This window comes from Crocuta crocuta, unplaced genomic scaffold (genome assembly GCF_008692635.1).
Source record: "Crocuta crocuta isolate KB4526 unplaced genomic scaffold, BGI_CrCroc_1.0 scaffold131, whole genome shotgun sequence".
In the NCBI taxonomy this organism is placed as follows: Eukaryota; Metazoa; Chordata; class Mammalia; order Carnivora; family Hyaenidae; genus Crocuta; species Crocuta crocuta.
The window spans coordinates 6,085,999-6,110,391 of NW_027528977.1; the positions used below are offsets into that span (position 1 = coordinate 6,085,999).

The 24,393-nt window shown below is 35.3% G+C and overlaps 1 protein-coding gene across 1 annotated transcript in view; it reads right to left on the reverse strand.

Moving 5' to 3' along the window:
* Positions 1-24,393, reverse strand: part of PJA2 (praja ring finger ubiquitin ligase 2) — a 72,326-nt gene that overhangs the window by 34,097 nt on the left and 13,836 nt on the right. Inside the window, exons 2-5 of the mRNA XM_077757164.1 lie at positions 15,619-15,736; positions 13,466-13,666; positions 10,765-11,818; positions 1,045-1,230 (exon numbers count right to left, since the gene is read on the reverse strand). Coding sequence (XP_077613290.1) covers positions 1,045-1,230; positions 10,765-11,818; positions 13,466-13,666; positions 15,619-15,649 — 1,472 coding nt within the window. The 5' untranslated portion in view covers positions 15,650-15,736. The remainder of the gene's footprint in view (positions 1-1,044; positions 1,231-10,764; positions 11,819-13,465; positions 13,667-15,618; positions 15,737-24,393) is intronic.

Consider the following 24,393-nt stretch of genomic DNA (forward strand, 5'->3'; position numbering starts at 1 on the left):
TTTAACAAACATTCTTACTAGAAACCTATAAAATAACAAAAGGGGATATTCCTTAGTGTGATTTAGGAAAAAAAAATTGTGTGTGTGTGTGTATGTGTATGTGTAAAATCAACCTAAAAGTCAGAATCATTCTTACTTGGGAGATATTAGAGCAAGGGTTGTCAACTACGGCCCATGGGTTATTTCCAGCCTGCCACCTGTTTTTATAAGTAAAATTCTGTTGGAAGACAGCCACACTCATTCATTTACACACTGTCTATGACTACTTTTACACTACAACACTAGAGCTGACTAGCTGCAATAGAGACTGGCCTACGAACTGACAATACCTACCATGTAGCTCTTCACCGTGTTAAGTCTGACAATCCCTGTACTAGAGCACTCCCATTAAAGTTAGGAAAAGACAAAGGTGTTTTCCATCAATCACTGATTTCAGATATATCATCTGATGCAATTAGACAGAAATATTAACACTTCAACATTTTTAACTTTCTCCATTTCTGTGAATAAATCACCGATTTTCATCTTGAGGCTGCTCTTTCTCCACTGTATAGCAACGGCAGCTCTAAACTCATACCTAGCTCAACCAGAACAATCTTTTAAATGCCTCAATTTTCTTTAAAGCCAAGTAGAAATGTATACTGTATCTCAAGAGAAGATAATGAAATTACTAAAAATTTTAAATTTAGTTGTTCTTTGTAAAACACCAAAAGCACTGGGGCGCATTGATGTCACAGTTCATGGGTTTGAGCCCCACATCGGGCTCTCTGCTGACAGCTCAGAGCCTGGAGCCTGCCATAGATTCTGTGTCTCCCTCTCTCTCTGCCCCTCCCCCCCCTCACACTCTTTCTCTCTCAAAAAATAAACATTAAACAAACAAACAAACAAACACAACAAAAGCATAATAAAAAAAAAATCAGTAGGACTTACTGGTCCTACACAGGGCTTGTACATGCGATCAATAGCATACCCAACATCTGGAAGTTATGTATACCATTCTTGTACAATACGTATAAATCAACCTCACTGTTAAACAAAACATACCCTTCCTGTAGAGATAATTCTTGGTTTTCTTCTTCAGGACCACTGCTATCACTCTGTAGTTCGGGTTCATTCTCATCTTTTCCTGGCAAAGTCTCCCAGCTTTCATCACTTGACGACTGATCTTTTTCAGTACCAGAAAATCGATGAGGCAAAGAAGCAGACCACTCTCCATCACTGCATTCTGAACTGCAAATTCAGAACGGAAAGAAAATAAACCGTCATTATATGTGCATTTACCATTTGGAGACATCATGGTATCGAGTGGACGACTGATGATTCATGATTCATGATTCATCAGGTGCTAATTCAATTTAAAAAATATTTTAAAAATAAATACAGAAATAAATATATTCAGCAGAAATGTAAATTTTTCAAATGAATATAGCATATGGCAAGTTACAGAATAATCGATTTATGATTTTCCTGACTAAAGTAAATAATTCCATGTTGCTTATAGATTCATTTTTTAGACATATTTCTAAATAAAAGTTTAAATAGAATTTGGCAATCATAAATTAAATGCTATCTGGAATAAGTAATAAGAGATTTATTACTCATCTAACCTGACTAAAATGACTTTCTAATTACATACTGACAATGGGAGACTTATTCTACGAATAAATTTCTACTCTTACCATGTTTTAAAAACTTAACTATTTTTCCCTCCTTTTTTACAAAAGATTTTAAAACAAAATGAGATTCAAGTTCATAAAAAACAGCACCAACAAATCTTTACTAAAGTCCTTTGCTAGGACTGTGAAAACAAAATAAATTTCAATTCAAGAAAACATTTAGATAAGGAACCGAATGGTACTGATAAAGGGTTAAGGAAGAACCTTGGAAAATGACTTGGTTATAATTAACTTTGGTTAATTTCGTTTCATTTAATGACTCCTTAAGTACCAGTCATCTTGTACCACAAAGGTGAAAATAAATCTTAAATGCCCCTTCCAAACATATCAACCATTCTGGTCAAGAATCCCCTTAAAGATTTCCCTTTGTGCCTTTATTTTTGAGAAACAAGAAATTAATAAATTTTAGTTTATTTTTGAGAACTGATAATTAGTAAGAAATTACTTTTTCTTTATGATGATAAATTATCAATGGTTATACTATTGATATATTAACTAGTCTAAGGAGTTCCTCCTTCTATAAACAGATGAACCCAGGAGATCAAGATGCTATTAAGAAAAAGCAGCAGTAATGTAAGCTGAGGAGTTAGAAGTAAAAAAATAAAATCAACTCCCAATTGTCAGTAAAGGATGGGCAGCAGGTCACAAATATTCTGGAGAAAAATGTTACACAGCTCTAGCATAGCAAGCAAAAGGTGTTCCTTCAGTTGCATAGAAGCCCAATTGCTTATATTTTGTAAAATCTTTTTTAAGCCAAAAAATAATTTAAGATCAGGTAAACCAGTTCTATACTTGTTCCAGTATAAAATCTAACATAAAAAATAGTTTAAAAAGACTTTTTGAATGAAGTTTCCTGGCCTATAAAGCCTCTCAACTTTATTTTTTTCAATTTCTTTTAATGTTTATTTTTGAAAGAGAGAGACAGAGAGAGAGACAGACAGAGCACAAGCGGGGGAGGGGCAGAGAGAAGAGGGAAACACAGAGTCCCAAGCAGGATCCTGGCTCTGTCAGCACGGTGCCCGATATGGGGCTCAAACTCATAAACTGTGAGATCATGATATGAGCCAAAGTTGGACGCTCAACCGACTGAGCCACCCAGGTGCCCCTAAACACCAGGGGTAAGCTCTTACTTTTCTCTTTTAATGTATATTTATTTTTTATTTATTTACTTATTTTTTAAATGTATATTTATTTTTGAGAGAGTGAAAGAGTGCAAGCCAGGGAGGGGCAGAAAGAGAGGAAGATAAGAGGATCTGAAGCCAGCTCTATACGGACAGCAGGGATCCCAATGCAGGACTCCAACTCATGAACTAAACTGTGAGATCATGACCTGAGCTGAAGTCGGATGCTCAACCGACTGGGCCACCCCTGGCCTCTCAACTTCGTTTTTTAATTTTTTTTAATGTTTACTTATTTTGAGAAAGAGACAGACAATGTGAGCGGAGGAGGGACAGAGAAACATAGAATCCAAAGCAGGCTCCAGGCTCTGAGCTGTCAGCAGAGTCCAAAGCGGGGCTTGAACCCACGTACTGAGAGATCACGACCTGAACTGAAGTCAGATGCTTAACTGACTGAGCCACCCAGGCGCCCCTTGGCCTCTCAACTTACCAGCTCCAATTCTGATACATCTTTAACAATTAAGCTAAGATTTCTTTATTAATTTGTAGCAATTTTACTTATTTAAATAAAAACCTCATATTTTAAACATTTTATGATCCTGTCCAGAACACCTGAAAACTTTATATATTTTTTGCTTAATGAAATAATTGATGGAATACTTCCAAATTTTAATATATAAATCAAGCTTATGATCAACAGTCAATATATTTAAGAAGCCTATGTCACAGACTGGTAGTCTAAGCCTTTGAGACAAATTTGGCCCTTCTGTTTTTTTTTTATTTTTTTTTTTTAATGGTCAGTGAGTTACAATTTTTTTTACAAGTCTATCTTTATTTCTGTCTCTTAGTCAGCAAAATCTAAAATATTTACTATCCGGTCCTTTAGGAAAAAGTCTGCAGATCCCTGGCCTATATCAATTATTACTCATTATATATAACCTTCACCTCTAAGTAGCTAACTTTTAATTATATATCCCCACCTCTGATCACTTAACTTTCATAATCACTAATGGTGCACCAAACATATTTAGATTTTCATTTCCTTTTCCAAAGTTATAAAGCAAAACTTATCTGACAGATAAGTCCTTTCTTGATTTTCTATCTCATGGTATTTCCCTGCTCTCAAGCTGAAAACCACAGGTCTTTGACTCCTCACAAACTCTCATTGTTTAAGTCCTTCTTCTTTTCCATTCCTCTGTAAAAGGACTCCTTTTTCTCCATTTCTCCTAAAAACCCTGGCTCAACTACTTTTCTCTAAACCTGAGACAGTCAATTGTTAATTTCTGTCCCTAGATTTAATTTCACTCAACTCATCTAAGAGATGCATTCTGGGGATGCGTGGGTGGCTCAGTCAGTTAAGCATCCAACTTCGGCTCAGGTCAGGATCTCAGTTTGTGAGTTTGAGCCCTGGGCTCTGTGCTGACAGCTCAGTGCGTGGTTTAGATTCGGTGTCTCCCTCTTTCCTGCCCCTCCCCTGCTTGTGGTGTGTGTCTCTCTCTCTCAAAAATAAATAAATGTTTAAAAAAAATCTAAAAAAAGATGTACTCTGAATTATCAGTATTGCTTCAATTTGTACCAAATCTCCACATCCTTCACTTTTTTCCTAAAGCAGTATTTCACAAAATGAAGCCATCTGCCTACCGCCCTCATAATTTTGCTCTAGGTGTACGTTACCGCTGTGTCATATGGTTCCATAGTTGAGAACACAGGTTCTGGAGTCAGTCTGCCTGGTTTTGAATCCACCACTTGTTAGTTGTGAAGAAGTTACTTAACCTTTCTGTGCCTTTATCACCTCACACACCAGATGACTATGATAGTATCTAATAACTCCCTGAGTTCATATAAGAAGTTAACGAGTTAATCTATATAAAACATTTTAACAGTGCCTGATAAATGGTAAACCATTTAATAGCTGTTAGCAAATCTTTTTTTTTTTTTAACATTTTTAACATTATATATTGTATTTTCTTTTCAGATCTATAAAGATGTTTAAGTGAATACTGTAGATAAATTGTTCAGCGCAATTTTTGGAAAATGGTAAACATTCAATAAAAGTGATAGTTACTTTGTTATATAAGCTGTGTGCTTAGACATTTCAACTGGATTTCCAACCAGCACACCACCATTTTTCTCTCTTTTCTACCAAAGAAAATCTATTCTAAATCCTTGGTTTGTCTTACTGAATGGAAATATCAGTCTCCTGGTCACCCAATCAACTTTAGTCTTAGTGTCTTTTTATACCAGGGGTCAGCAAACTATGTCCTGACCTATGAGCCAAATCTGGCCACCTGTCTGTTTTTTAATGGCCTGGAAGCTAAGAAAGTTTTTATTTTGTTTTGCTGCATTTTTAAATGGTTGCTGAAGTACCTATATAATACCCCTGATTTTGCCTTTTGGTCCACAAAGCCTAAAAAATATTTGCAGACCCCTGGGGTCCATCCAGTGAAAACACAGCAAAGAAAAAACAAACAGAGGTAAATGGAAGATATATGGAGCAGGAAAGGGTAAGCAAATTGCTCAGTAGTAGCACTAAAGTTAAAAAAAAAAGGTACCAAGAAAGTCAATCGGATTTGAGAAACAGGAGGATACTGTTAACATTAGAGAATATACAAATAATACTAGGGAGTTAAATTTCAAGGCATTTAAAAGTGCAGAGTGAGGGACGCCTGCGTGGCTCAGTCAGTTAAGCATCCGACTTCAGCTCAGGTCACGATTTCATGGTTCGTGGGTCCGAGCCCTGCATCAGGCTCTGTGCTGACAGCTAGCTCAGAGCCTGGAGCCTGCCTCAGATTCTGTACCTCCCTCTCTCTCTGAATCTCCCCTGCTCTCGTGCTCACTCACTCTCTCTCTCTCTCTCTCTCAGAAATCAGTAAAACATTAAAATTTTTTTTTAAATAAATAAAAGTGCAGAGTGCAGGAACAAAAAGAGTAGGTATAGTACATTTATTCTGGAAATTCACCAATGGAAGAGAAAACAAACAGGCAACTGGTTAAAGGAAAAAGCAAATCAAGTAAAGGTTTCCCGTCAGGATTAAGAAAAACTACAGAATGTGGAGAAGGAAGCAACTCTGGCATAAGAATAATAAAGTCAGGGGTCAGATATGACTACAGAAAAAAAATGAGAAAAGTCACCACCTTTCATTGAAGAAAAAATTAAAAACAGAAATGGATACTAACATATTGTAATATGGAGAAGGAAAACAAGAAAGTTCAGGTTTAATTATTTTACTATGTCTAAGAAAGCAAGAAACAAAGTTATCTAATAAGGGTGACAGGAGTATAGGGAACTTTTCAAAGAGAATAAGCAACAGAATAAATAGCACAAAACAATCATGAAATAGTAAGGACCCATTTGTTCCTGAATATAAATGCAAATTAGTCAAACATTTTTAAATTCTCAAGTACCACTTTGATTTTTATAGTTTTTCCATAAGTATTGTCTCCTATGAGCATTTAGAGCTATCTTCAACAGCAGACAACTATAAATTACTCAAATGTTACATTTTACACATTCAATTGTGAACCAAAAAAACTCTTTTCATATATTAGATAAAGTTACATGTGATTTCTAGACAAAATAATTTATGTAGTATAAACCTTACATAGAAATAAGATATAGAAGTAAAAGCATCCAAAAGCAAGCTTTTATTCCTCAAATCCCCCAAGGAACTAGTTTGTTCATCTTCCTTGGCATTTTCACATCGGTAAAAACTCAACTATATACAAGCCTAGAGAAAAGTGAAATTTTAGATAATTTTGTTATCTTAGGATCAAAAACCACCTTCTGAATTTTACTGAAAATACCTTGGATGGAAATTATGTTAAGATATATCATATCTGCCTTTTCAGACAGTATACTAAACATAATCTAAGCAGTCTGGGACATTTTACCACTATTAACAATGAACTATGTTATAATACAGTGATACAAATGGTTAGCTGTTCAAATCTATAAGGCGGTTAATCTAGTAAGGACCAGATGGTTTTTTCTGAATTTGTGTCTGCCTTTTACAATGTTCTGGTCTTTCCCGTAAATATCAGAATATTATAATCTGTAACCCTTTAGCATGCCTGAAGAGCAAAGCTATTTATCCCTAATTTACTCCTAACTTTTATGAACTTGGAAATAAGATAAAAAGGTCTGCTAAAATGTTAGAGCATATGCTTTAAGATCTTTGCTTTGGCTACTCATAGATGCTTAACTGTTGGGATACAGGGATATCAGAGGAGTTCCTTCTTCGTGGCTCTCAGCTAACTTACATAGAAGAGGAAAGGAACTTAATTTAGTCTCGTAATAATTATCTGCATATTCTCTCTTCCTCATAAGGCTGGTGAACACCAAGGGAATGGGGATCATTATTATTTGCAGTTAACAGAGTACCTGACACTTAAGGAAGATTTTAATAAATCCTTTTTGAATATATCAAACTGAAATCAACTGAATGGCTAATATTCCTTTTATTTTCCCAACATCATCAATAACAAAAAGTTGTCCTGACATTTTTATCTCAGATAAAACGCAATGCCAAGGTCTAGGGACAGAAAAGCTCTGAAAGAAACCTCAAGTACTATAAGAAATGGTCAGTGGATGGCATTGCCTCTTCCTTCACACAGTGAGGCCCAAGGTTAAAATGTGCTGGCATGGTTAAAAGGTTCTTTTAAACACTAGATCTTGTCTTCAGTTATTAAAGTTCTCAGGGTATATTTCAAAAGAACAAGATGTTAACCTTAGCTCTTTGGTCTAATTCCAAGTCTGGTAATTACATACTGCCTATTAAAATTCCCCTCGCAATTCTAATTTAATAAAGTGGTGTTCGGTTCCTGTCAAACAGCTCAGAGCAATTCTACCAGCTGCAATGCTTATTCCATAAAGTGTAATGTTTCAGGTATAATTAAGTGATCATTTAAAAGTTTTCAGGAATATGCATCATGGATTCATTCAAATATCTTTCATTTTTAAAGAAAATATGAACTAAAATATTTATTTTTTGAACTATACTTTTTACAAGTGGCCAAAATTCCTGTAACTAAAAATGTCAGTGATTTTAGTTATGTTCTCGATAAGATGGTTCTGTTTGTAGCGATTATAAAGCAAACATGGTGAGAAAAATTTTCAAGTATAGCATCTTTACGTTTTACAAAGCAGAGAAAACTTAAAAAGAATCTTACAGACTCAAGGCAAAGGTTATTTATATTTTCATTCTCAAGACACTTATTGTAGAATCACTGTTTCCCCATTTTTCTAATCTGCTATTATCAGAACTCAGCCAAAGTATAGTAAAACACCTAGTAGACTAAGAGCAGGCAAAATGAAACTAAGTAGGAATGTATTGTCATTAAATTTCAACCTTTATCTGACACCATATTAAAAGGGATTCTGGCAATTGTGATCTTTTTTTTGCAGGGAGTTGAGAGTAGAGAACAGGAAACAGTAGCATAGAAACTGAGTTACTCTCAAAAATGTCCAGACTACTGAAATGAGATCCTAAACATATCTCAAGGCTTACAGATGCAAATATAAATAGAATTCTAGGTAGAATTATCCTTGAGAAGTTATTCTTGTGATGGTAGTTTTCAAAAAACAAAACCAAACAAAAAACCCTAAGTGTTTCTGGCATTTGAATGTGTCTTAAAGATTACCACTAGGGGCACCTGGATGCCTCAGTTGGCTAAGCGTGCAACTTTGACTTTGGCTCAGGTCATGATCTTATGGTTCCTGGGTTCGAGCCCCACATTGGGCTCTAGGCTGACAGCTGAGAGCCTGGAGCTTGCTTCAGATTCTGTGTCGCAGACTCTCTCTGTACATACCCTGCTCATGCTCAGTATCTCTTAAAAATAAATGAACATTAAAAAAATTTTTTTTACACCGGGACGGCTGGGTGGCTCAGTCAGTTAAGTGTCCGACTTTGGCTCACTCAGGTCATGATCTTGCAGTTCATGGGTTGGCCCTGCACTGGGCTCTGTGCTGACAGCTTGGAGTCTTGGAAAATGCTTCAGATTCTGTCTCCCTGTCACTGCCCACCGTCCCCTGCTGTCTCTCAAAAATAAATGGAGGAAAAAAAAAAGATTGTTCCAAAATTAGTTCCATCTTTTAAGCACACCCTAACTTCAGGTTCTTTTAGTACTAAAAAGTCAAAAGAAAAAGTTTCCTATTGACTGTGTTTTTCTCATCCATATATTGTTTGTAACGATCTATCATTGCTTAGAATATTGACATATCACTTAAGGAAACAAATTATAAATAAACATACTAAAACAACACCCTATAACCATTAAAAGTCAAACGGTCATTCTAGGCAAATAGAATGCTAATACTATTGACTTAAAAAAAAAAAAAAAAACTTAAATATCAAGAGCCAAGAAAATTACTCTTGAGGTTGACAAACAATGCAAAATTTCATTAACTGAATTAAATGACATTAGGCCTGACTATACAACGCACACAAAAAAGAGGTATTTATTATTTTTGATTAGTGTCTCCAATGATGAAGGAATGGCCAAATTAAATTAGTTCCTTCAGGAAAGCAAAAATGTAACTGCAGGAAAAAAATCTTATACTTCCAAAAAGTTAAGTTTTCTAAGACTATAAATTGATGTTATTATTTTTGATAGCAACCTAGAGGCATACTAAAGGTTTATAATCAAGTCCAAAATTCTTAGGGCTGAGTGTGCTCTGGAATTCAGATTTTTTTCCTAAGATCAGAAATACTACTTAATAATTCCCAGCAGGGTCCAAGTCAAAAACTTAGTAGTCAAACACTGATATTTCTGCACCAAACTGTTATGAATGCTTCAAAAAATGGCCTCATGTTAGTTCAGATCCAGACCTGTATCAAATTAACACCAATTTAGGTTTTGCTGCCAATTTCCATTTTAAGATTTTGTGGACCTAAACTGAAAATACTGAAATAAATTAGGCCATAGCTCTTACCTAATTTTACCCTTAAGTTTAAAAACTAGTAGGTTATATACATATTGTCTGCTAACCCTTGAAGTTTATAAACTTCAAAGACAGTAGAAACTCTATTTCATTTGTTTCTACAAGTTACTTACAGTGTATTACAGAAGCTTTATCCATCTACCCAAAGAAAACTAGCTATATCTTATTAATTTTATGATATAAAATAAAATACATAAAATGTATTCATATTCAAAAGATGGTTATATGAAAGTTTGGACTCTACGATAATGAAAAGCCAGAAGCTGAAGAAAGAAATCTTCCATTTCTCTCTTCTTTCTATGGTCTTACAGTTTGGGGGAATAAAAGATTCTATGTAAGCGGAACCAGAATGTTTATTATAAGAAAGGCTGTATGTGTTCTTAAAAATAGTAAATTTGGATTGGGCAGATATGCAAATTCCAGCAAATTTACTAGCTCTGTGACCTTGGGAAGTTAACTCTCCTGTGCTTCAGTTTCCTCATCTATAAACAGGGGAAGTAAAAATATGCACCACACAGAGTTGTGACCAAAAATCAAATGCTGAATAAAAGTAGGCGAAAAAAAAAGTGATAAAAAGAGCAACAGGAAGAACAGAGAAATAGGTAACATTAATAAATACTGACAAAGTTCATTCAATATTATCAAAATTTTCTATGATCTTACTCACTTTTTAAAACCAGAATGGGTTAACATATTTTTTTAAAAATATACAATAAATGTTTACCTTCAATTTATTAGCTGAAACATTATGAACTGAAATAATTAGCATCTCTATCCTTTTGTAAGAACAAATAATCATCATCTGAACTTACAATTTCTATAAACCCCTAAAATGCTTCAAAGGTTTCTGTGAAAAACTAATCAGTAGTTTGCAAGTATGGTTAGCACTCAGTAAATACAAATATTCGGTAAATCAAAATACCTAATTCCCTGACCGTGCCGGAGAGCCCATCCATCAAACCTTAATGGTACTATAAATAAACCACCCTGCTTATTATGCAATCTGACAAAGCACTGCATGAAATCTTACCTGTCTTCGTCTTTGTCATACAGTTGGTAATAATCTCCACAGCCATTCCAAAAGGTGTTATCCACAACTTCTTGCCTTCCTGCCGTGGCTCCGCTTTCTGCTGTAATTTGGTTATGTTCTGTTTCCCTATGTGTAACTCTTGAGTAAGGGGGATCCAAGAACATGCAGTCATGTTCTCCATCGTAGTCATCACATTTTATTAAGAGGTCATCTGAGCCATTCTCCTCAACTTCCAAAGCCTCCCTCCACCTCTGGACACTTCTTTGTTTAGCCTCATGCCTATTAAAACCTGTTTCTTGGTCCACCTGGCTTGAACTTATCAATTTTCTAACTTTGGGTCTCACTACCTGTTCAGGAGAACTTGCCTGGTTCTTGCTCTTATCACGAGTATTTTGTTCACTGCAATTATGCCGGGGGACACACACTGAATCTTCAGTTTCATTTTCTCTCTGACTCTCCTTACTAGTATTATTTTGTTGTTTCTTTCTAACAACTTCATCTTCAGAAGAGGACCTCTGAAATTCCTGACTGTTCTGATTGACAAACTCAGTATCACCAGTGGAACTTTTGACTAAAGGTGCTGAATCTAACTCTTCAAATTCATCTCTTACTTCACAGTTAAAAGAGGGAATCGGAGGCGAAAGACCAGTGTATGCCTCTACCTCTCCATTTGCCAACTCAAAGACTGCATTGCTCAATGCTTCCTGATATCCACCACCTTCCACAACTTCTGCAGAAAGCTGAAGACGGTCATTGGCCTCTCCGTGTGTGCCATCTGGATCATAAGAGTCAGTATGCACCAATGAAATTCCATTTTGTACACTTGAAGCATCACACGCTTCTGGAGTATATTCTCCCTCAGAGTGATTATGAAGATTTGTACTGTTTCCTAAAGTCTCCCTGCCCTCCTCACTATGATGTACTGCAGCAAAGGATGGGCTGCTCTCAATGGTTTGATTTGATGTTGTATCACAAATGGGAATTTCTGTTTCACTTTTTTCAAACAAAGGGTCGTTGGGTAAAGAAGAATGAACTTGATCTGATGGACTGGAACCTTCATAGAAAACAAAGAAAACATTTTTGGAAACATTAGTTTTAGATATAATTTTACTAAATAATGACTATTTAAGTAGAAATTATACCAATCATTACTCACTTGAATATCAGTGAATTTCTCTAACGGGTACTTCTATGCCCCTTAACTGAGAGAGCACACTGGTTACCCTATGAGTTCACTTATGGCATCGTATAGCGCCTCAATATCCTCTATCAGATGTCTTTTGGAGGTTTTCCACCTAACTGCTAATACCTAAAACATTCTGTAAAACACATTAAAAGGAGAGGCTAGTGGAAAAACTACACAGTGAGAGGCATAAGTCAAGTTATAGGGTAACCAATCTGCCCTTCCAGTTGTTAAGGTTCACAATTCAAACTTCATTTCTTTTATGATGTGCAGGTAAAAAAAAAAACCAACAACTTCACAAGTACTTTTGATAGATAAAAGAACAGGTTACACATCTAACAGAAATGACACTCTATTGTGTTTGAGGTCAATTCAGAAAATTATATTTCAGTCTCTAGATATATTAGATTTCTACCCCAAATGGATTTTTAATACACCTACAATAATGAGTTACCTTTATATAATGTTACAGCTATAACTACAAAACAACAAAAAAGTCAACATGTTGAGTCACTTTGCCATAGATTGTCAGAATCTTGTTAAAAGAATAAAATCAGATCTATTCTATAAATCACTTAATCTTTTATCACTACTAATGTAATAATAAAAAATGAAGATATCTGAGATTTGTTGGAACAAAAATTTATAATTATAACTAAAGAGCAGTTTTGTCATATCACAAAGGCTTCTTTAACAGAGTGAACTCATTAACTAATAATTCAGAATCTTATTTATAAATGACAGTAAAAATAATTTAGAATTATCAAATTTGCTCAGGACAAGAGGACTATACTTCAGTCCAAAGATGTATAATTACAATACATGGACATCTACAAAATACTTTTTTTCCCTTTTCTAAGTTAATTTATTTACTTTTTAAGAGTGAGAGAAAGCACGAATTGGGGAGAGGAAGAGAGAGAGGGAAAGAGAGAAAATCCCAAGCAGGTCCACACTGTCAGTGTGGAGCCCAATGTGGGGCTTGAACCCATGAATCATGAGATTGTAACCTGAACTGAAGTGATGCTTAACTGACTGAGCTACCCAAGCGCCCCCTGCAAAATACTTTTTCAGACCCCTGAATAATTAAGAGATTTTCATTAAATAACTAAGTACTACTTGACATTTATATTTCATAAAATGATTTTAAGAAATCAAATTAGCCAAGCTAAAGTATTTAGAGAAACAACACACAAAAACACTGTAAAACATAATATGCAGGGAATAATATATTCAGTTCACATTAAAAATTTTTTGACTGAAAGATAAAGCTCTCCCCTAGCTGAGGGATGTGATGATATAGTTAACATTTTAATGACTGGCTGTATTCTGTTTTCTTCTACACTTAAATGTATATATTGTTAATACTAAATTCAATGAAAATATCAGAATAGAATTTCTTGGTAGGAAGTGTACATTTGTATCCATAGACACATAAAACCCACACACAACTTCCAACAGTACAAGATCAATTCCTACATGCTTATTAATGAGCTCTTACATAAATCCATGTATGCATACCTGAGGAATTTTCCTTTGGAACATCATCTAGTTCCAACACTTCATAGTCATCACCAGCCCGACCTAAACTTCTTTCATGCCTGGTCATACATGGTTTAAAACTGACATATGCATGTCTTCTTCCGTATCTCCTGCCTGTGATTGTCTGATATCCTCCTGCTGGTTTGGGCCAAGCAGCCTTGCTGGATTCTTGATCCATTGCTGAAAAACATAGTTAAAATTAAGAGAGGCATGCAATGACCTTTACTCTGGTGACCAGCAGAGGTAATGTTTCAACATATATGCTACAACCTGCCAAATCATATGCTACTGAACATTATATGCACCTTACTAACACTGTAAAACAAACTTGAAAAGTAAACGTGAAATACTAGGTTACAAGAGTTAATTGGCCTCTTTATCCCCCCAAAAAACTTTTAAAGTTTGGTACTTTTAATATATCTCAGATTTTTAGAATATAACCTAACAAAAATGATTTTTCATATGCCAAATTCATAAGGGATACTGCAAAAGCACATTAAGGATTAGACAATGATCCTCCAAATTATCTAAGTACCTTATGTATAAATGCTTAATACATATTTGCTGAGTTAATTACTAGTACGTGAAACGATGGTTTCAATTACATTAACTATGAATACATTTCTATCCAAAGGCAACTTCTTTAAATGGCATCTATACTACCAGGAAGAAACAACTGGACCATAATAAAACATCCCAAAGACTAGGGTCAGATAAAATTCTCCAAAGGAAAACAGCAATGAGCCAAGTCAAAAACATGCTATCTCACTTTTCAAAACTACAGTAAACATTATGGTAGCAAAAGCCATCAACATTTGAACAACTTAAATACTACGTTTTGACAGCTGAGGGATGTATACAGTAGTAAACAGTAACATCTTACCTAAGTAGAACATTACCATATCTATATATAAAAAAGTGCTAAGTTTCTTTAATTAATGAAATTTTTCATATACTATACAAGAACTAAACAAAATATTTTAGTTTTTTTAAATGTTTATTAACTTTTGAGAGAGAGAGAGCACGAGTGAGGGAGGGGCCGAGAGAGGGGGAAACACAGAATCTGAAGCAGGCTCCAGGCTCTGAGCTGTCAGCACAGAGCCTAATGCAGGGCTTGAACCTACGAACTGTGAGATCATGACCTGAGCCAAAGTTGGGATGCTTAACTGACTGAGCCATCCAGGTCCCCCTAAACAAAATTGTATCTCACAGTATATGAAACAGTCAGTTTCTGGAAAAGTTACATATTTTTGTTTTACTGCATTAAAATAAGTAGAATTGCTTCCAAGCACAAATGAAAAACAAACATGTATTTATACAGTTATCAAGATTAACATTATTTAATCTCCTTAAAAACCTTACAAGGTAGGAATTGTACTTCATTTTAAAGATCAAAAAATTAACGGTAACATTAAGTATTTAGTAACTTGTCCAATAATCAAATAGCATGATTCCAGAACCAGTGCCCTTAATAGCTCCTCCAAAGGAAGAGTCTCCAAAATGGAAAACACAATAGAAGCCAAGGGAGTAAAGAAAGAAAACATAACAATTTTTATTTATACATATTTTCATATCAAAAATTAGAAATTAAGTTTTACAAATATTCAATAGATCAAAAATGGTCTCATATAAGACCATGATTACAAGTGGAAGGTATTATCCTAAGTGAAATAAGTCAGAGAAAAACAGATATCATATGTTTTCACTCATATGGGGAACTTGAGAAACTTAATGGAAGACCATGGGAGATGGGAAGGGGAAAAAAAGTAGTTACAAACAGAGAGGAAGGGAGGCAAACCGTAAGAGACTCTTAAATACAGAAAACTGAGGGTTGATGACAGGGGCAGGCCAAAGAAGAGGGGGAAATCGGTGATGGGCACTGAAGAGAGTACTTGTTGGGATGAGCACTGAGTGTTATATATAAGCGATGAATCATGGGAATCTACCCCCAAAACCAAGAGCACACTGTATACACTGTATGTTAACCAACTTGACAATAAATTATATTTAATTAATTAATTTATTTATTTTAAAAAGGCCATGATCCCATGCCACGTATGGTATTCGAGGTATCTAGGAAGAAAAATATAAAATCCTTAATGTAGAGGGACTGACAAAGACACTTTGCTTACCTGCTGGCTCTTTTTCAGTATACTGTGACATATATGGAAGTTTTTGTGTGCCCAGTTCAGTGCAATTATGGATGTGAATTATTTTTTATTCAGACAACAAATAAGCTGCAGAAGATTCCTACAAGGAAACCACAGATTAAACAAAACATTGATAATACAAGCACAAAACAAAAATAACAAAACTAATGCTTCTCCTAACAAAGCAGTTTGTTAACCTTCTAATATCAGAAAACTACAATCTGATCTAACAATCCGTCAAAAAACCTTAAAACTGTCAAGATGGCTATTTGAAAAGTTACATCTCCTCCTGAAAAACCTTGTTGTAACCATGTATCATCCTTAAGACTGACATAATAACAACAAAAGTAAATAAGCAAATATAGTGGAAGAATGCTGAATGAAGTATGTGACCAAACGATCTGGGAGTCTACTACACTATGCTATCTTTGCTTCTACATCAAGTGCTATATAGTTCCCTTAGCTTTGGCATTGTTAAAAAAAAGTTAACCCTATTAATACAAACTTTATTTTCAAAATATATAATGGCTTATGACAATTATAAATTAATGTGTGTAGAGGCGCCTGGGTGGCTCAGTCAGTTAAGCATCCGACTTCAGCTCAAGTCATGATCTCACGGTTCATGAGTTCAAGCCCTGTGTCAGGCTCTGTGCTGACAGCTCAGAGCCTGAAGTCTGTTTAAGATTCTGTGTGTGTGTCTCTCTCTCTCAAAAATAAATATTAAAAAACATTTTAAAATAAAATAAAATAAAAATCAATGTATGTGAATAATAATATACTTATTCTTTACAACAGTCAATTTACTATTCAGATATTTTGATCCCAAATAAGAACCTATTCTAAATTAGAAAAACTAAAATGTGTCATGTAACAAATATAAAAAGAACTTTTGTTTCTAAATTAATCCATTTACTGTTTCAAAAGTTGCAACCTGTGCTCTTTTAAGTTTGGTAAGGGCTTATGTTTTCATTTAAACAGCTCATTTACTTAAACACTGGAGTTATTGCTAATTTTATACCACCACTTATTAAAAGATGATAGTTCTGCAGATGAGCTTAACTGTATTATCTAACCACAGACAGCTCTATATTTACATACATGAGTACATTCACACATTCTCCCATATAAATTATAAATTCAGCAACACGTTATAATCCTCTAATCTGTCTGAACCAAATCAGATTGTTAGCAAGGGTAAAAGCTTACCAAAAAAATAATCTTAACATTGAGGCAAAAAGATAAGCTCTAATTAATATTGTCTTAGTACTACGGAAAATGATCTGAAATAACTTGAGTTTTCACACAGTCATAGTATAGTACATGACAATCTTAAAGGATGACCATACATTTAAATTCACAAGTATTTCACCTAAAGTGAAATACTTTATTCTTTAGAATAAAGCTTTATTTTACTATGTTCCAGGCTCTATTTTAAGTGCTGAGGCTTCAAATAATGAACAAAGTGGACACATATCACTGTCCTCCTAAAATTACAGTGTGATATACACACTAAACAAAACAAGGAAGTAAATAAATGTAAGTTAGATAATACATACAATGGAGTAAAATAAAGCAGAGAATAAAGGGTTGCTGGGGGTGCGCAATTTAAAATATGGTATTTAGGGAAAATCTCACTGTGAGGGGATCATCTGAGCAAATACCTGGTAAGGGAGAGAGCCATGTATAAACGTAGGAAAAGAACACTGCAGGCATAATAAATCAAAGTTCCTGAGGTGAGAACTTCCAGAAGTGATCATAGCAAGAAGTCTGGGATGGAATGAACAAGACAGAAAGCAACAGATGAGGTTAGAAAATTAATTAGGGTGGGTGACGTGAGGTCAGATGGAACAGATCACATAGGCCTTTATAAAGTAACGTAAGAAATGTAGGTTATATTCTGAGTGACCTGGAAAAACACCGACGAGTTCTGAACACAGACCAGACATTACCTAACTTCTGTTTTAATAAAACACTCTGGCTACTATTTTGAATAGGGTGAAGGGGAACAAGGTCAAAGGCAAGGAGCCTGTTTGCAAAGCTATTGAAAAAATATTGGCAAGAGATCACAGTGGTTTAGACCACGGTAAAAATAGAGGTGGTGAGAAACTGGTCAGATTCTGAATATATTGTGAAGGGAATGTCAACAAAGTTTTCTGATATAGGTTATAAAATAAGGTAAGGTGTCGAGTATGACTCTTTCTTTATAGCCTGGACAACTGGAAACAAAGAGTTGCCGTTAACTGAATGAAGTAGGAAAATTTGTGAAAGATGCAGGTTTGGAGAAAGTATCTTCAGTTTAGTTTTACATGTATTAAGTTTAAGATATCTATCAGACATTCAAGCAGCAATGTTAAGTAGAAGCCTGGAGGTGACTGAAGAATTCTGCTCTGCAAGTATAATTTGGGAGTTATCCATATATAGATAATATTCAAAAAGGCACAAACTTGGACAAGACTTCTAAGTGTACTTGGAAAAGTAAAAAAGGTTCAAGGACAGCCCTGAGACAATCCAATAATAAGAGACCAGGAAAGAAGTACCAGAATAACTGACAGAGGCGAATGGAGAGAAAAGGAAAATCCAGGTGTGGATGCCAAAAGAACAAAGTGCTTCAGACAGAAGAACTAATCACTGTGCCAAATGCTCCTAAGAAATAAAGTATGAGGAGGATCTATAACTGACCAACGAACTTAGCAACATGGAGGATACTGAGGATCTTTGACAAAAGCAACTCTGGTAGAATGGTGGATGTAAAAGCCTTATCAGAATGTCAGAATGTCACAGATATGGTAAGGAAAGGAACTGGAAAGAATACCTAAGTCCTGAAAATCACCATGTCTTAATAATTTTCTTTAATGTGATTTCACTTGCTTCCTAAGGGTGTTCTCTTCTGAACCCAACAAAATTTAGTCTACTTGTTTTCAAGACCTGTGACCCCCACCATGATAACTTTTGACTGCTTCTAAGCACAGTCCTCTGATTTGAATCCCATGTTCTCGTGTGTGTGTGTGTGTGTGTGTGTGTGTGTGTGTGTGTCTGTCTGTCTGTCTGTCTTTACTAGAACATCAAGTATTTGTTTCAGAAATTTTATATAAGGTGGTAAACTTTGGGTCCTTGCATGCCTTAAAACATTTTCATCTCTCCCTCACACTTCAGGAATAGTTCAAGAAAAAACATTTTTTCCCAACTCTGAAAGGCATGGTTTTCCAGCATCCCAATATGGCATCTCATTCTGCCAATTTATTTCTCATTTTTTGGTAAGTAAGCCAATTTTTCTCCATGGAGAAAATACTGAGGAGATCCTCTTAATAAACGGTATTCTAGAATTACACAGACTTTTTTTTTAGGAGAAGGCTATTTTACAATTTGTCCTACACAGCCACTATTGGGCTGTTTTAAACACTCACATCAATTTGTCTCAAAGATGTCCTTTTTAAAATTTTTTTTAACGTTATTTGGAGAGACAGAAAGAGACAGAGCGCAAGCAGGGGAGAGGGAGGAAGAGAGAGAGAGAGAGGAGGACACAATATCTGAAGCAGGCTCCAGGCTCTGAGCTGTCAGCACAGAGCCCGATGCGGGGCTCAAACCAATGAACTGCTAAATCATGACCTGAGCCGAAGTCAGACACTTAACCGACTGAGCCACCCAGGCACCCCAAAGATGTTCTTTTTTAAAAATTCCTATTTTCTCTGTATTTGTCCTACATAGATTAATCCTTTGTGAACTTTTCTTTCTCATTTGTACTCTAAGAGATCATAAATTTCATCTACTTTTACTTTGAGCCTTTCAGTATTCTCTGTAATAATCTTTCAAATTTTTTTGTGCTTTCTTGTCTTCTGCTTCTTTTATTATTATTTTCAACAGTGGTTCATGCCGATGACTAAAACGTAGACTAGAATCTCTCTGTAGATACTAATTATTTCTATTTCATTTTGAAGGACAGGTACACTCAAGTATCTCTAACAGTGTTATCTCATTTCCATATTAAAAAAGGTATAAAAAAGAGAAAAAAGCAGAACACATAGGGGAGAGGATGAATAATAACAAAGAAAAACCACAGTGGTGTATCAAGATTAAAATGATTAATGCAACAGTCCCAAATCTGTGTCTTAAGTGAATCAGAAACAGTGTCTCTGAGTCCTCTTAGAAGAGACGTTTTCTTTTCTGAATTAATCTCTTGCTCCCTGTACTGTTCACTTAATAAGTAACATATGACTCCTTTCTACTTGTGTTTATTCATTTCAAATGCAATTATTTATATTTCTTACTAATTGTCATAAAGCAAAATATATAAATGTGTTGCTGTCTAAGAATTAAAATTAAATCAGTGAAGTATTAATTCTAGATCTTATTAACCTATAAGTCATCACTTTGAACTGTTAACTAAGATAGATATGCCAGCAGCTATAGAAAGGCAATAGAGGGGCGCCTGGGTGGCTCAGTCGGTTAAGCATCTGACTTCGGCTCAGGTCAGATCTCACGGTTCGTAGGTTCAAGCCCCGCATCAGGCTCTGAGCCTGGAGCCTGTTTTGGATTCTGTGTCTCCCTCTTTATCTGCCCCCTCCCCCCACTCATGCTCTGTCTCTCTCTGTCTCAAAAATAAATAAACTATAAAGTAAATAAATAAATAAATAAATTTTAAAAAAGAAAGGCAATAGAAATAACCTTCAAAAGAATATAAGGGAAAGCATGGGTATGGGATATATGCCTCCAAAAGGAGAATTTAAAGAGCTGTGATTTTAAAGACAAGACCTTGTTTTAGTTTTACCTGAATGCACTAGGTCTATTAAATGCAATGCTTCTAACACCTTGTCTAACACAGTATGTATGTAAATGGTTGAGCAAATGGATGAAAGAACAAACAATTCTGTGCTCCTTTCTCTGATGGAAATGAGGAAATATAATTAAGAGAGGGCTAAGTGTTAGGTACACATGGATCTAAACTCCAACTCTGATACTCAGGCAAGTTAAATGAAAGCTAGTGATGGTTTAAGCAATTAAAAACAATAAAAAATCTAAATAGTAATGAATGCAAAAGAACTTAGGCAAACAGAGTAATGAGTGCTCATATTCCTATATGAACACAATACACACTAATATCGGTACATAGTAGACCTACATCTTGAATTGCCTTTGATATCAATGTATTTCTACTCCAATAAGTAGCCAACTAATAACACAGCTTATATAATACTTAAAAATAACCCATTTATTATTTCTGCAATGTAGCCTACTTACTTTAGTACCATCATCACACTTCTTTGAGAATAACACGGTAGAATAATTAAAATAATTCTTTGATACAGATTCTTTTGATACTTCTCCCTTCAGAAAGCAGAGCCTAATCTGCTCCCTATCAGGGTGGGTTGTACTTAGTGACTTGTTTCTACTGAATACAATGTGATAGAAGTGACAATGTATAAGGTACAAGATGAGGGCATATAAGGCATTGTGGCTTCCTCCTCGCTCTCAGCTCAACCTTTCTGGGAAAAGTAAGCTGCTACATTGGGGAAAGCAAGCTGCTACATCACGAGATCATTCAAGTAGTTCTACGCAATGGTTAATGTGTCAAGGCACTCGCAATTGCTGCCAAGAGCCAGAAGGAACTGCAGTCTTCTGGCCAACAGCCATGTGAATGAACCACCTAGGAAGCAGCACCTGAAGCTGCAATCAAACCTTCAGATGACCACAGTCCCAACCCACATCTTGAGGGCAAACTCATGAGAGACCCTGAGACAAACCACCCAATCAAGCTGCTCCTGAATTTCTGACCTAAAGAAACTCAGATAAAAATGTTCAGAACTACTGTGTCTACTGAAGCACAACAAATTATCCTGCAAAAAAAATGACATAAACAAGTAACTTAAACATTATATATAGATAGATAGATACTGAATTTTCTTATATTTCTACCTATTATGAGAACAAAGTTTTTTTTTTTAAGTCTTTATTTATTTATTTTTGAGAGAGACAGAGAGAGAGAGAGGCAGAGAGAGACAGAGAGAGAAAAAGAGAAAAAGCAGAGGAGGGACAGAGAGAGAGGGAGGGACACAGAGAACCCCAAGCAGGCTCCATATAGTCAGCACAGAGCCTGACACAGGGCTTGGACTCAAGAATCGTGAGATCAAGACCTGAGCCGAAATCAAGAGTCAGACTTTTAACCGACTGACCCACCCAGGTGCCCCAAGATTTTCTAATACCATCTCATGAAAGTATATTTTCTCCCTTTGAAAGAGCTGCTTATTCTCAGCACAGAAAGTGCTGACAGAATCAAAATGACTTATACTCATGTTATGTTTGCTGGAAATCTCAGAACTGTTGCTTAGTTCTTATAGTCTACCTATCACCTAATAAATACTCACTAAATAGCTACTGAATCAGGATCAGTTCTACTTTTAGAATTTAAATCTGACTGATTTAAATGAAATTTTAGGCAAAGCGAAGGAGAAATCAGTTGAACTTCCAGAAGTTTCAACTGAAACCTTGAACCTATACAACTGTGACCCATATGCTGAAAGCCAAAAATAACTCATTTTTTAAAAAAGCTGAGCTGTAATTCACATATTATATATTAGTATCAGGAATACAACATAATGATCTGATATTTGTACCTAATGCTAAATGATCATCAAAGTCTAGTTAAAGGTATTGATCCAAGGGATACAGTGTATGCTGTTTCAAAGACGCCCAAGCACCCCCAATGTTAATTATAGCAGCATTATGAACAATAGCCAAATTGTGGAAAGAGCCCAAATGTCCATCAATGGATGAATGGATAAAGAAGATGTGTTACACACACACACACACACACACACACACACACACACACAATGGAGTATTACTTGACAATCAAAAAGAATGAAATCTTGCCATTTGCAAACATGTGGATGAAACTAAAGGGTATTATGCTAAGCAGGATTAGTTAGAGAAAGACAAATATCATATAGCTTCACTCATATAAGGACTTTGAGACACAAAATGGATGAACACAAGGAAAGAGAAGTAAAGATGGTATGGAAACAGGGAGGGGGACAAAACATAAGAGACTCTTAAATATGGAGAGCAAACAGAGGGTTACTGGAGAGGTTGTTGAAGGGGAAATGGGCTAAATGGCTAAGAACATTAAGGAATCGACACCTGAAATCATTGTTGCACCATATGCTAACCAACTTCGATGTAAATTTAAAAAAAATTTAAAAAATTGTAAAAGTCTGTTAACATCCATCACCATAAATAGTAATAATTTTTTCTTATAATGAAAACATTTAAGATGTATTGGTGGTAACATCAAATATACAGTATGGTATTATTAACTACAAACACCTGCTATACATTATATCCCTATGACTTAATTATTTCATAACTCGAAAGTTTGTACCTTTTACCTTTCTGTTCAACCATTTTTCCTGCCTTCCACTCCCACCTCTGGCAACCACCAATCTGTTCTATGAGGTTTTGTTTTTGTTTGTTTTGTTTTGGGTTTTTTTTTTATTCTACACAGGAGATCACATAGTATTTGTCTTTCTCTGATTTATTTGTTAGTATAATGCCCTCAAGGTCTATTCATATTGTTGCAAATGGCAAGATTTCATTCTTTTTTATAGCCCAATAATACTCCACTGTGTGTGTGTTTGTCTGTATACACACTCAACCCACATCTTTCTGCCCGGCTCCTCCCCCCACCCATGAAAATCAGCCTATCAGTCTATTTATCTTCCTTTCTTGCCTCTTCTTTCCCCCTAAAACAACAGAATTTATTCTCTTACAGTTCTGGAGGTTAAAAGTCCAAAATCAAGGTGCCTATAGGGTTATATTTCCTTTCAAAGACCCTGGAGGAAATTCTTTCGTACTTCTAACTTGTGGTGAATGCCAGCAAACCTTCGCATTCCACATCTTCTTATCCATTCATCCATCAACAGACACTTAGGTTGTCTGTTGACCATATCACGGTCATTATAAATAATGCTGCAGTGAATATGAGGGTGTATATGTATATTCAAGTTAGTATTTTTGTCTTCTGCTGATGAATATACAGAAGTGGAATAGCTGCATCACATGGTAGTTCTATTTATTAAGTTTTTGACGAACCTCCATACTATCTCCCATAGTGGCTGTACCAATTTACACTTCCCTGAAGACTGCACAAGGTTTTCCTTCTTTCCATATCCCTGCCAACACTTGTTATTTCTTGTCTTTCTGATAAAAACCATTCTAACAGATATGAGTTGATATCTCATCATGGTTTTGATTTACGTTTCTTTGATGATTAGTGATGCTGAGTGTCTTATCATGTTCCCATTGGCCAGATACACATTGTCTTTGTATGCTGTCTTTGGAAAACTGTCTACTCATTTCCTCTACCCATTTTCTGTATGTCATCTTTGAAAAAAATGTCTACTCATTTCTTCTACCCATTTTCTAATTGGATTGTTTCTTTGCTATTCAGTTTTATGATTTCTTAATGTATTTTAGAAATTGACCCTTTGTCAGAATATAATTTGGAAATATTTTCTCCCACTTACTAGGCTCCCTATAAATAATTCACGGTTACAGCATCTTTTTCAGAAACAGAAAAGTTGAGACACAAATACAATTTAATCTAACAATCTGAAGGGCAAAGAGTTGCTTACTCTTCCCAGTCCACTGGAAAATTTGTTTTATATTCTCTCATATTTACCTTTATATATATGCCTTGAAAATGCCCTAAAAATGTTTCTTAAAATTCCTTCCAAAACAATTTCTAAAGTTATCTGGCCAGCA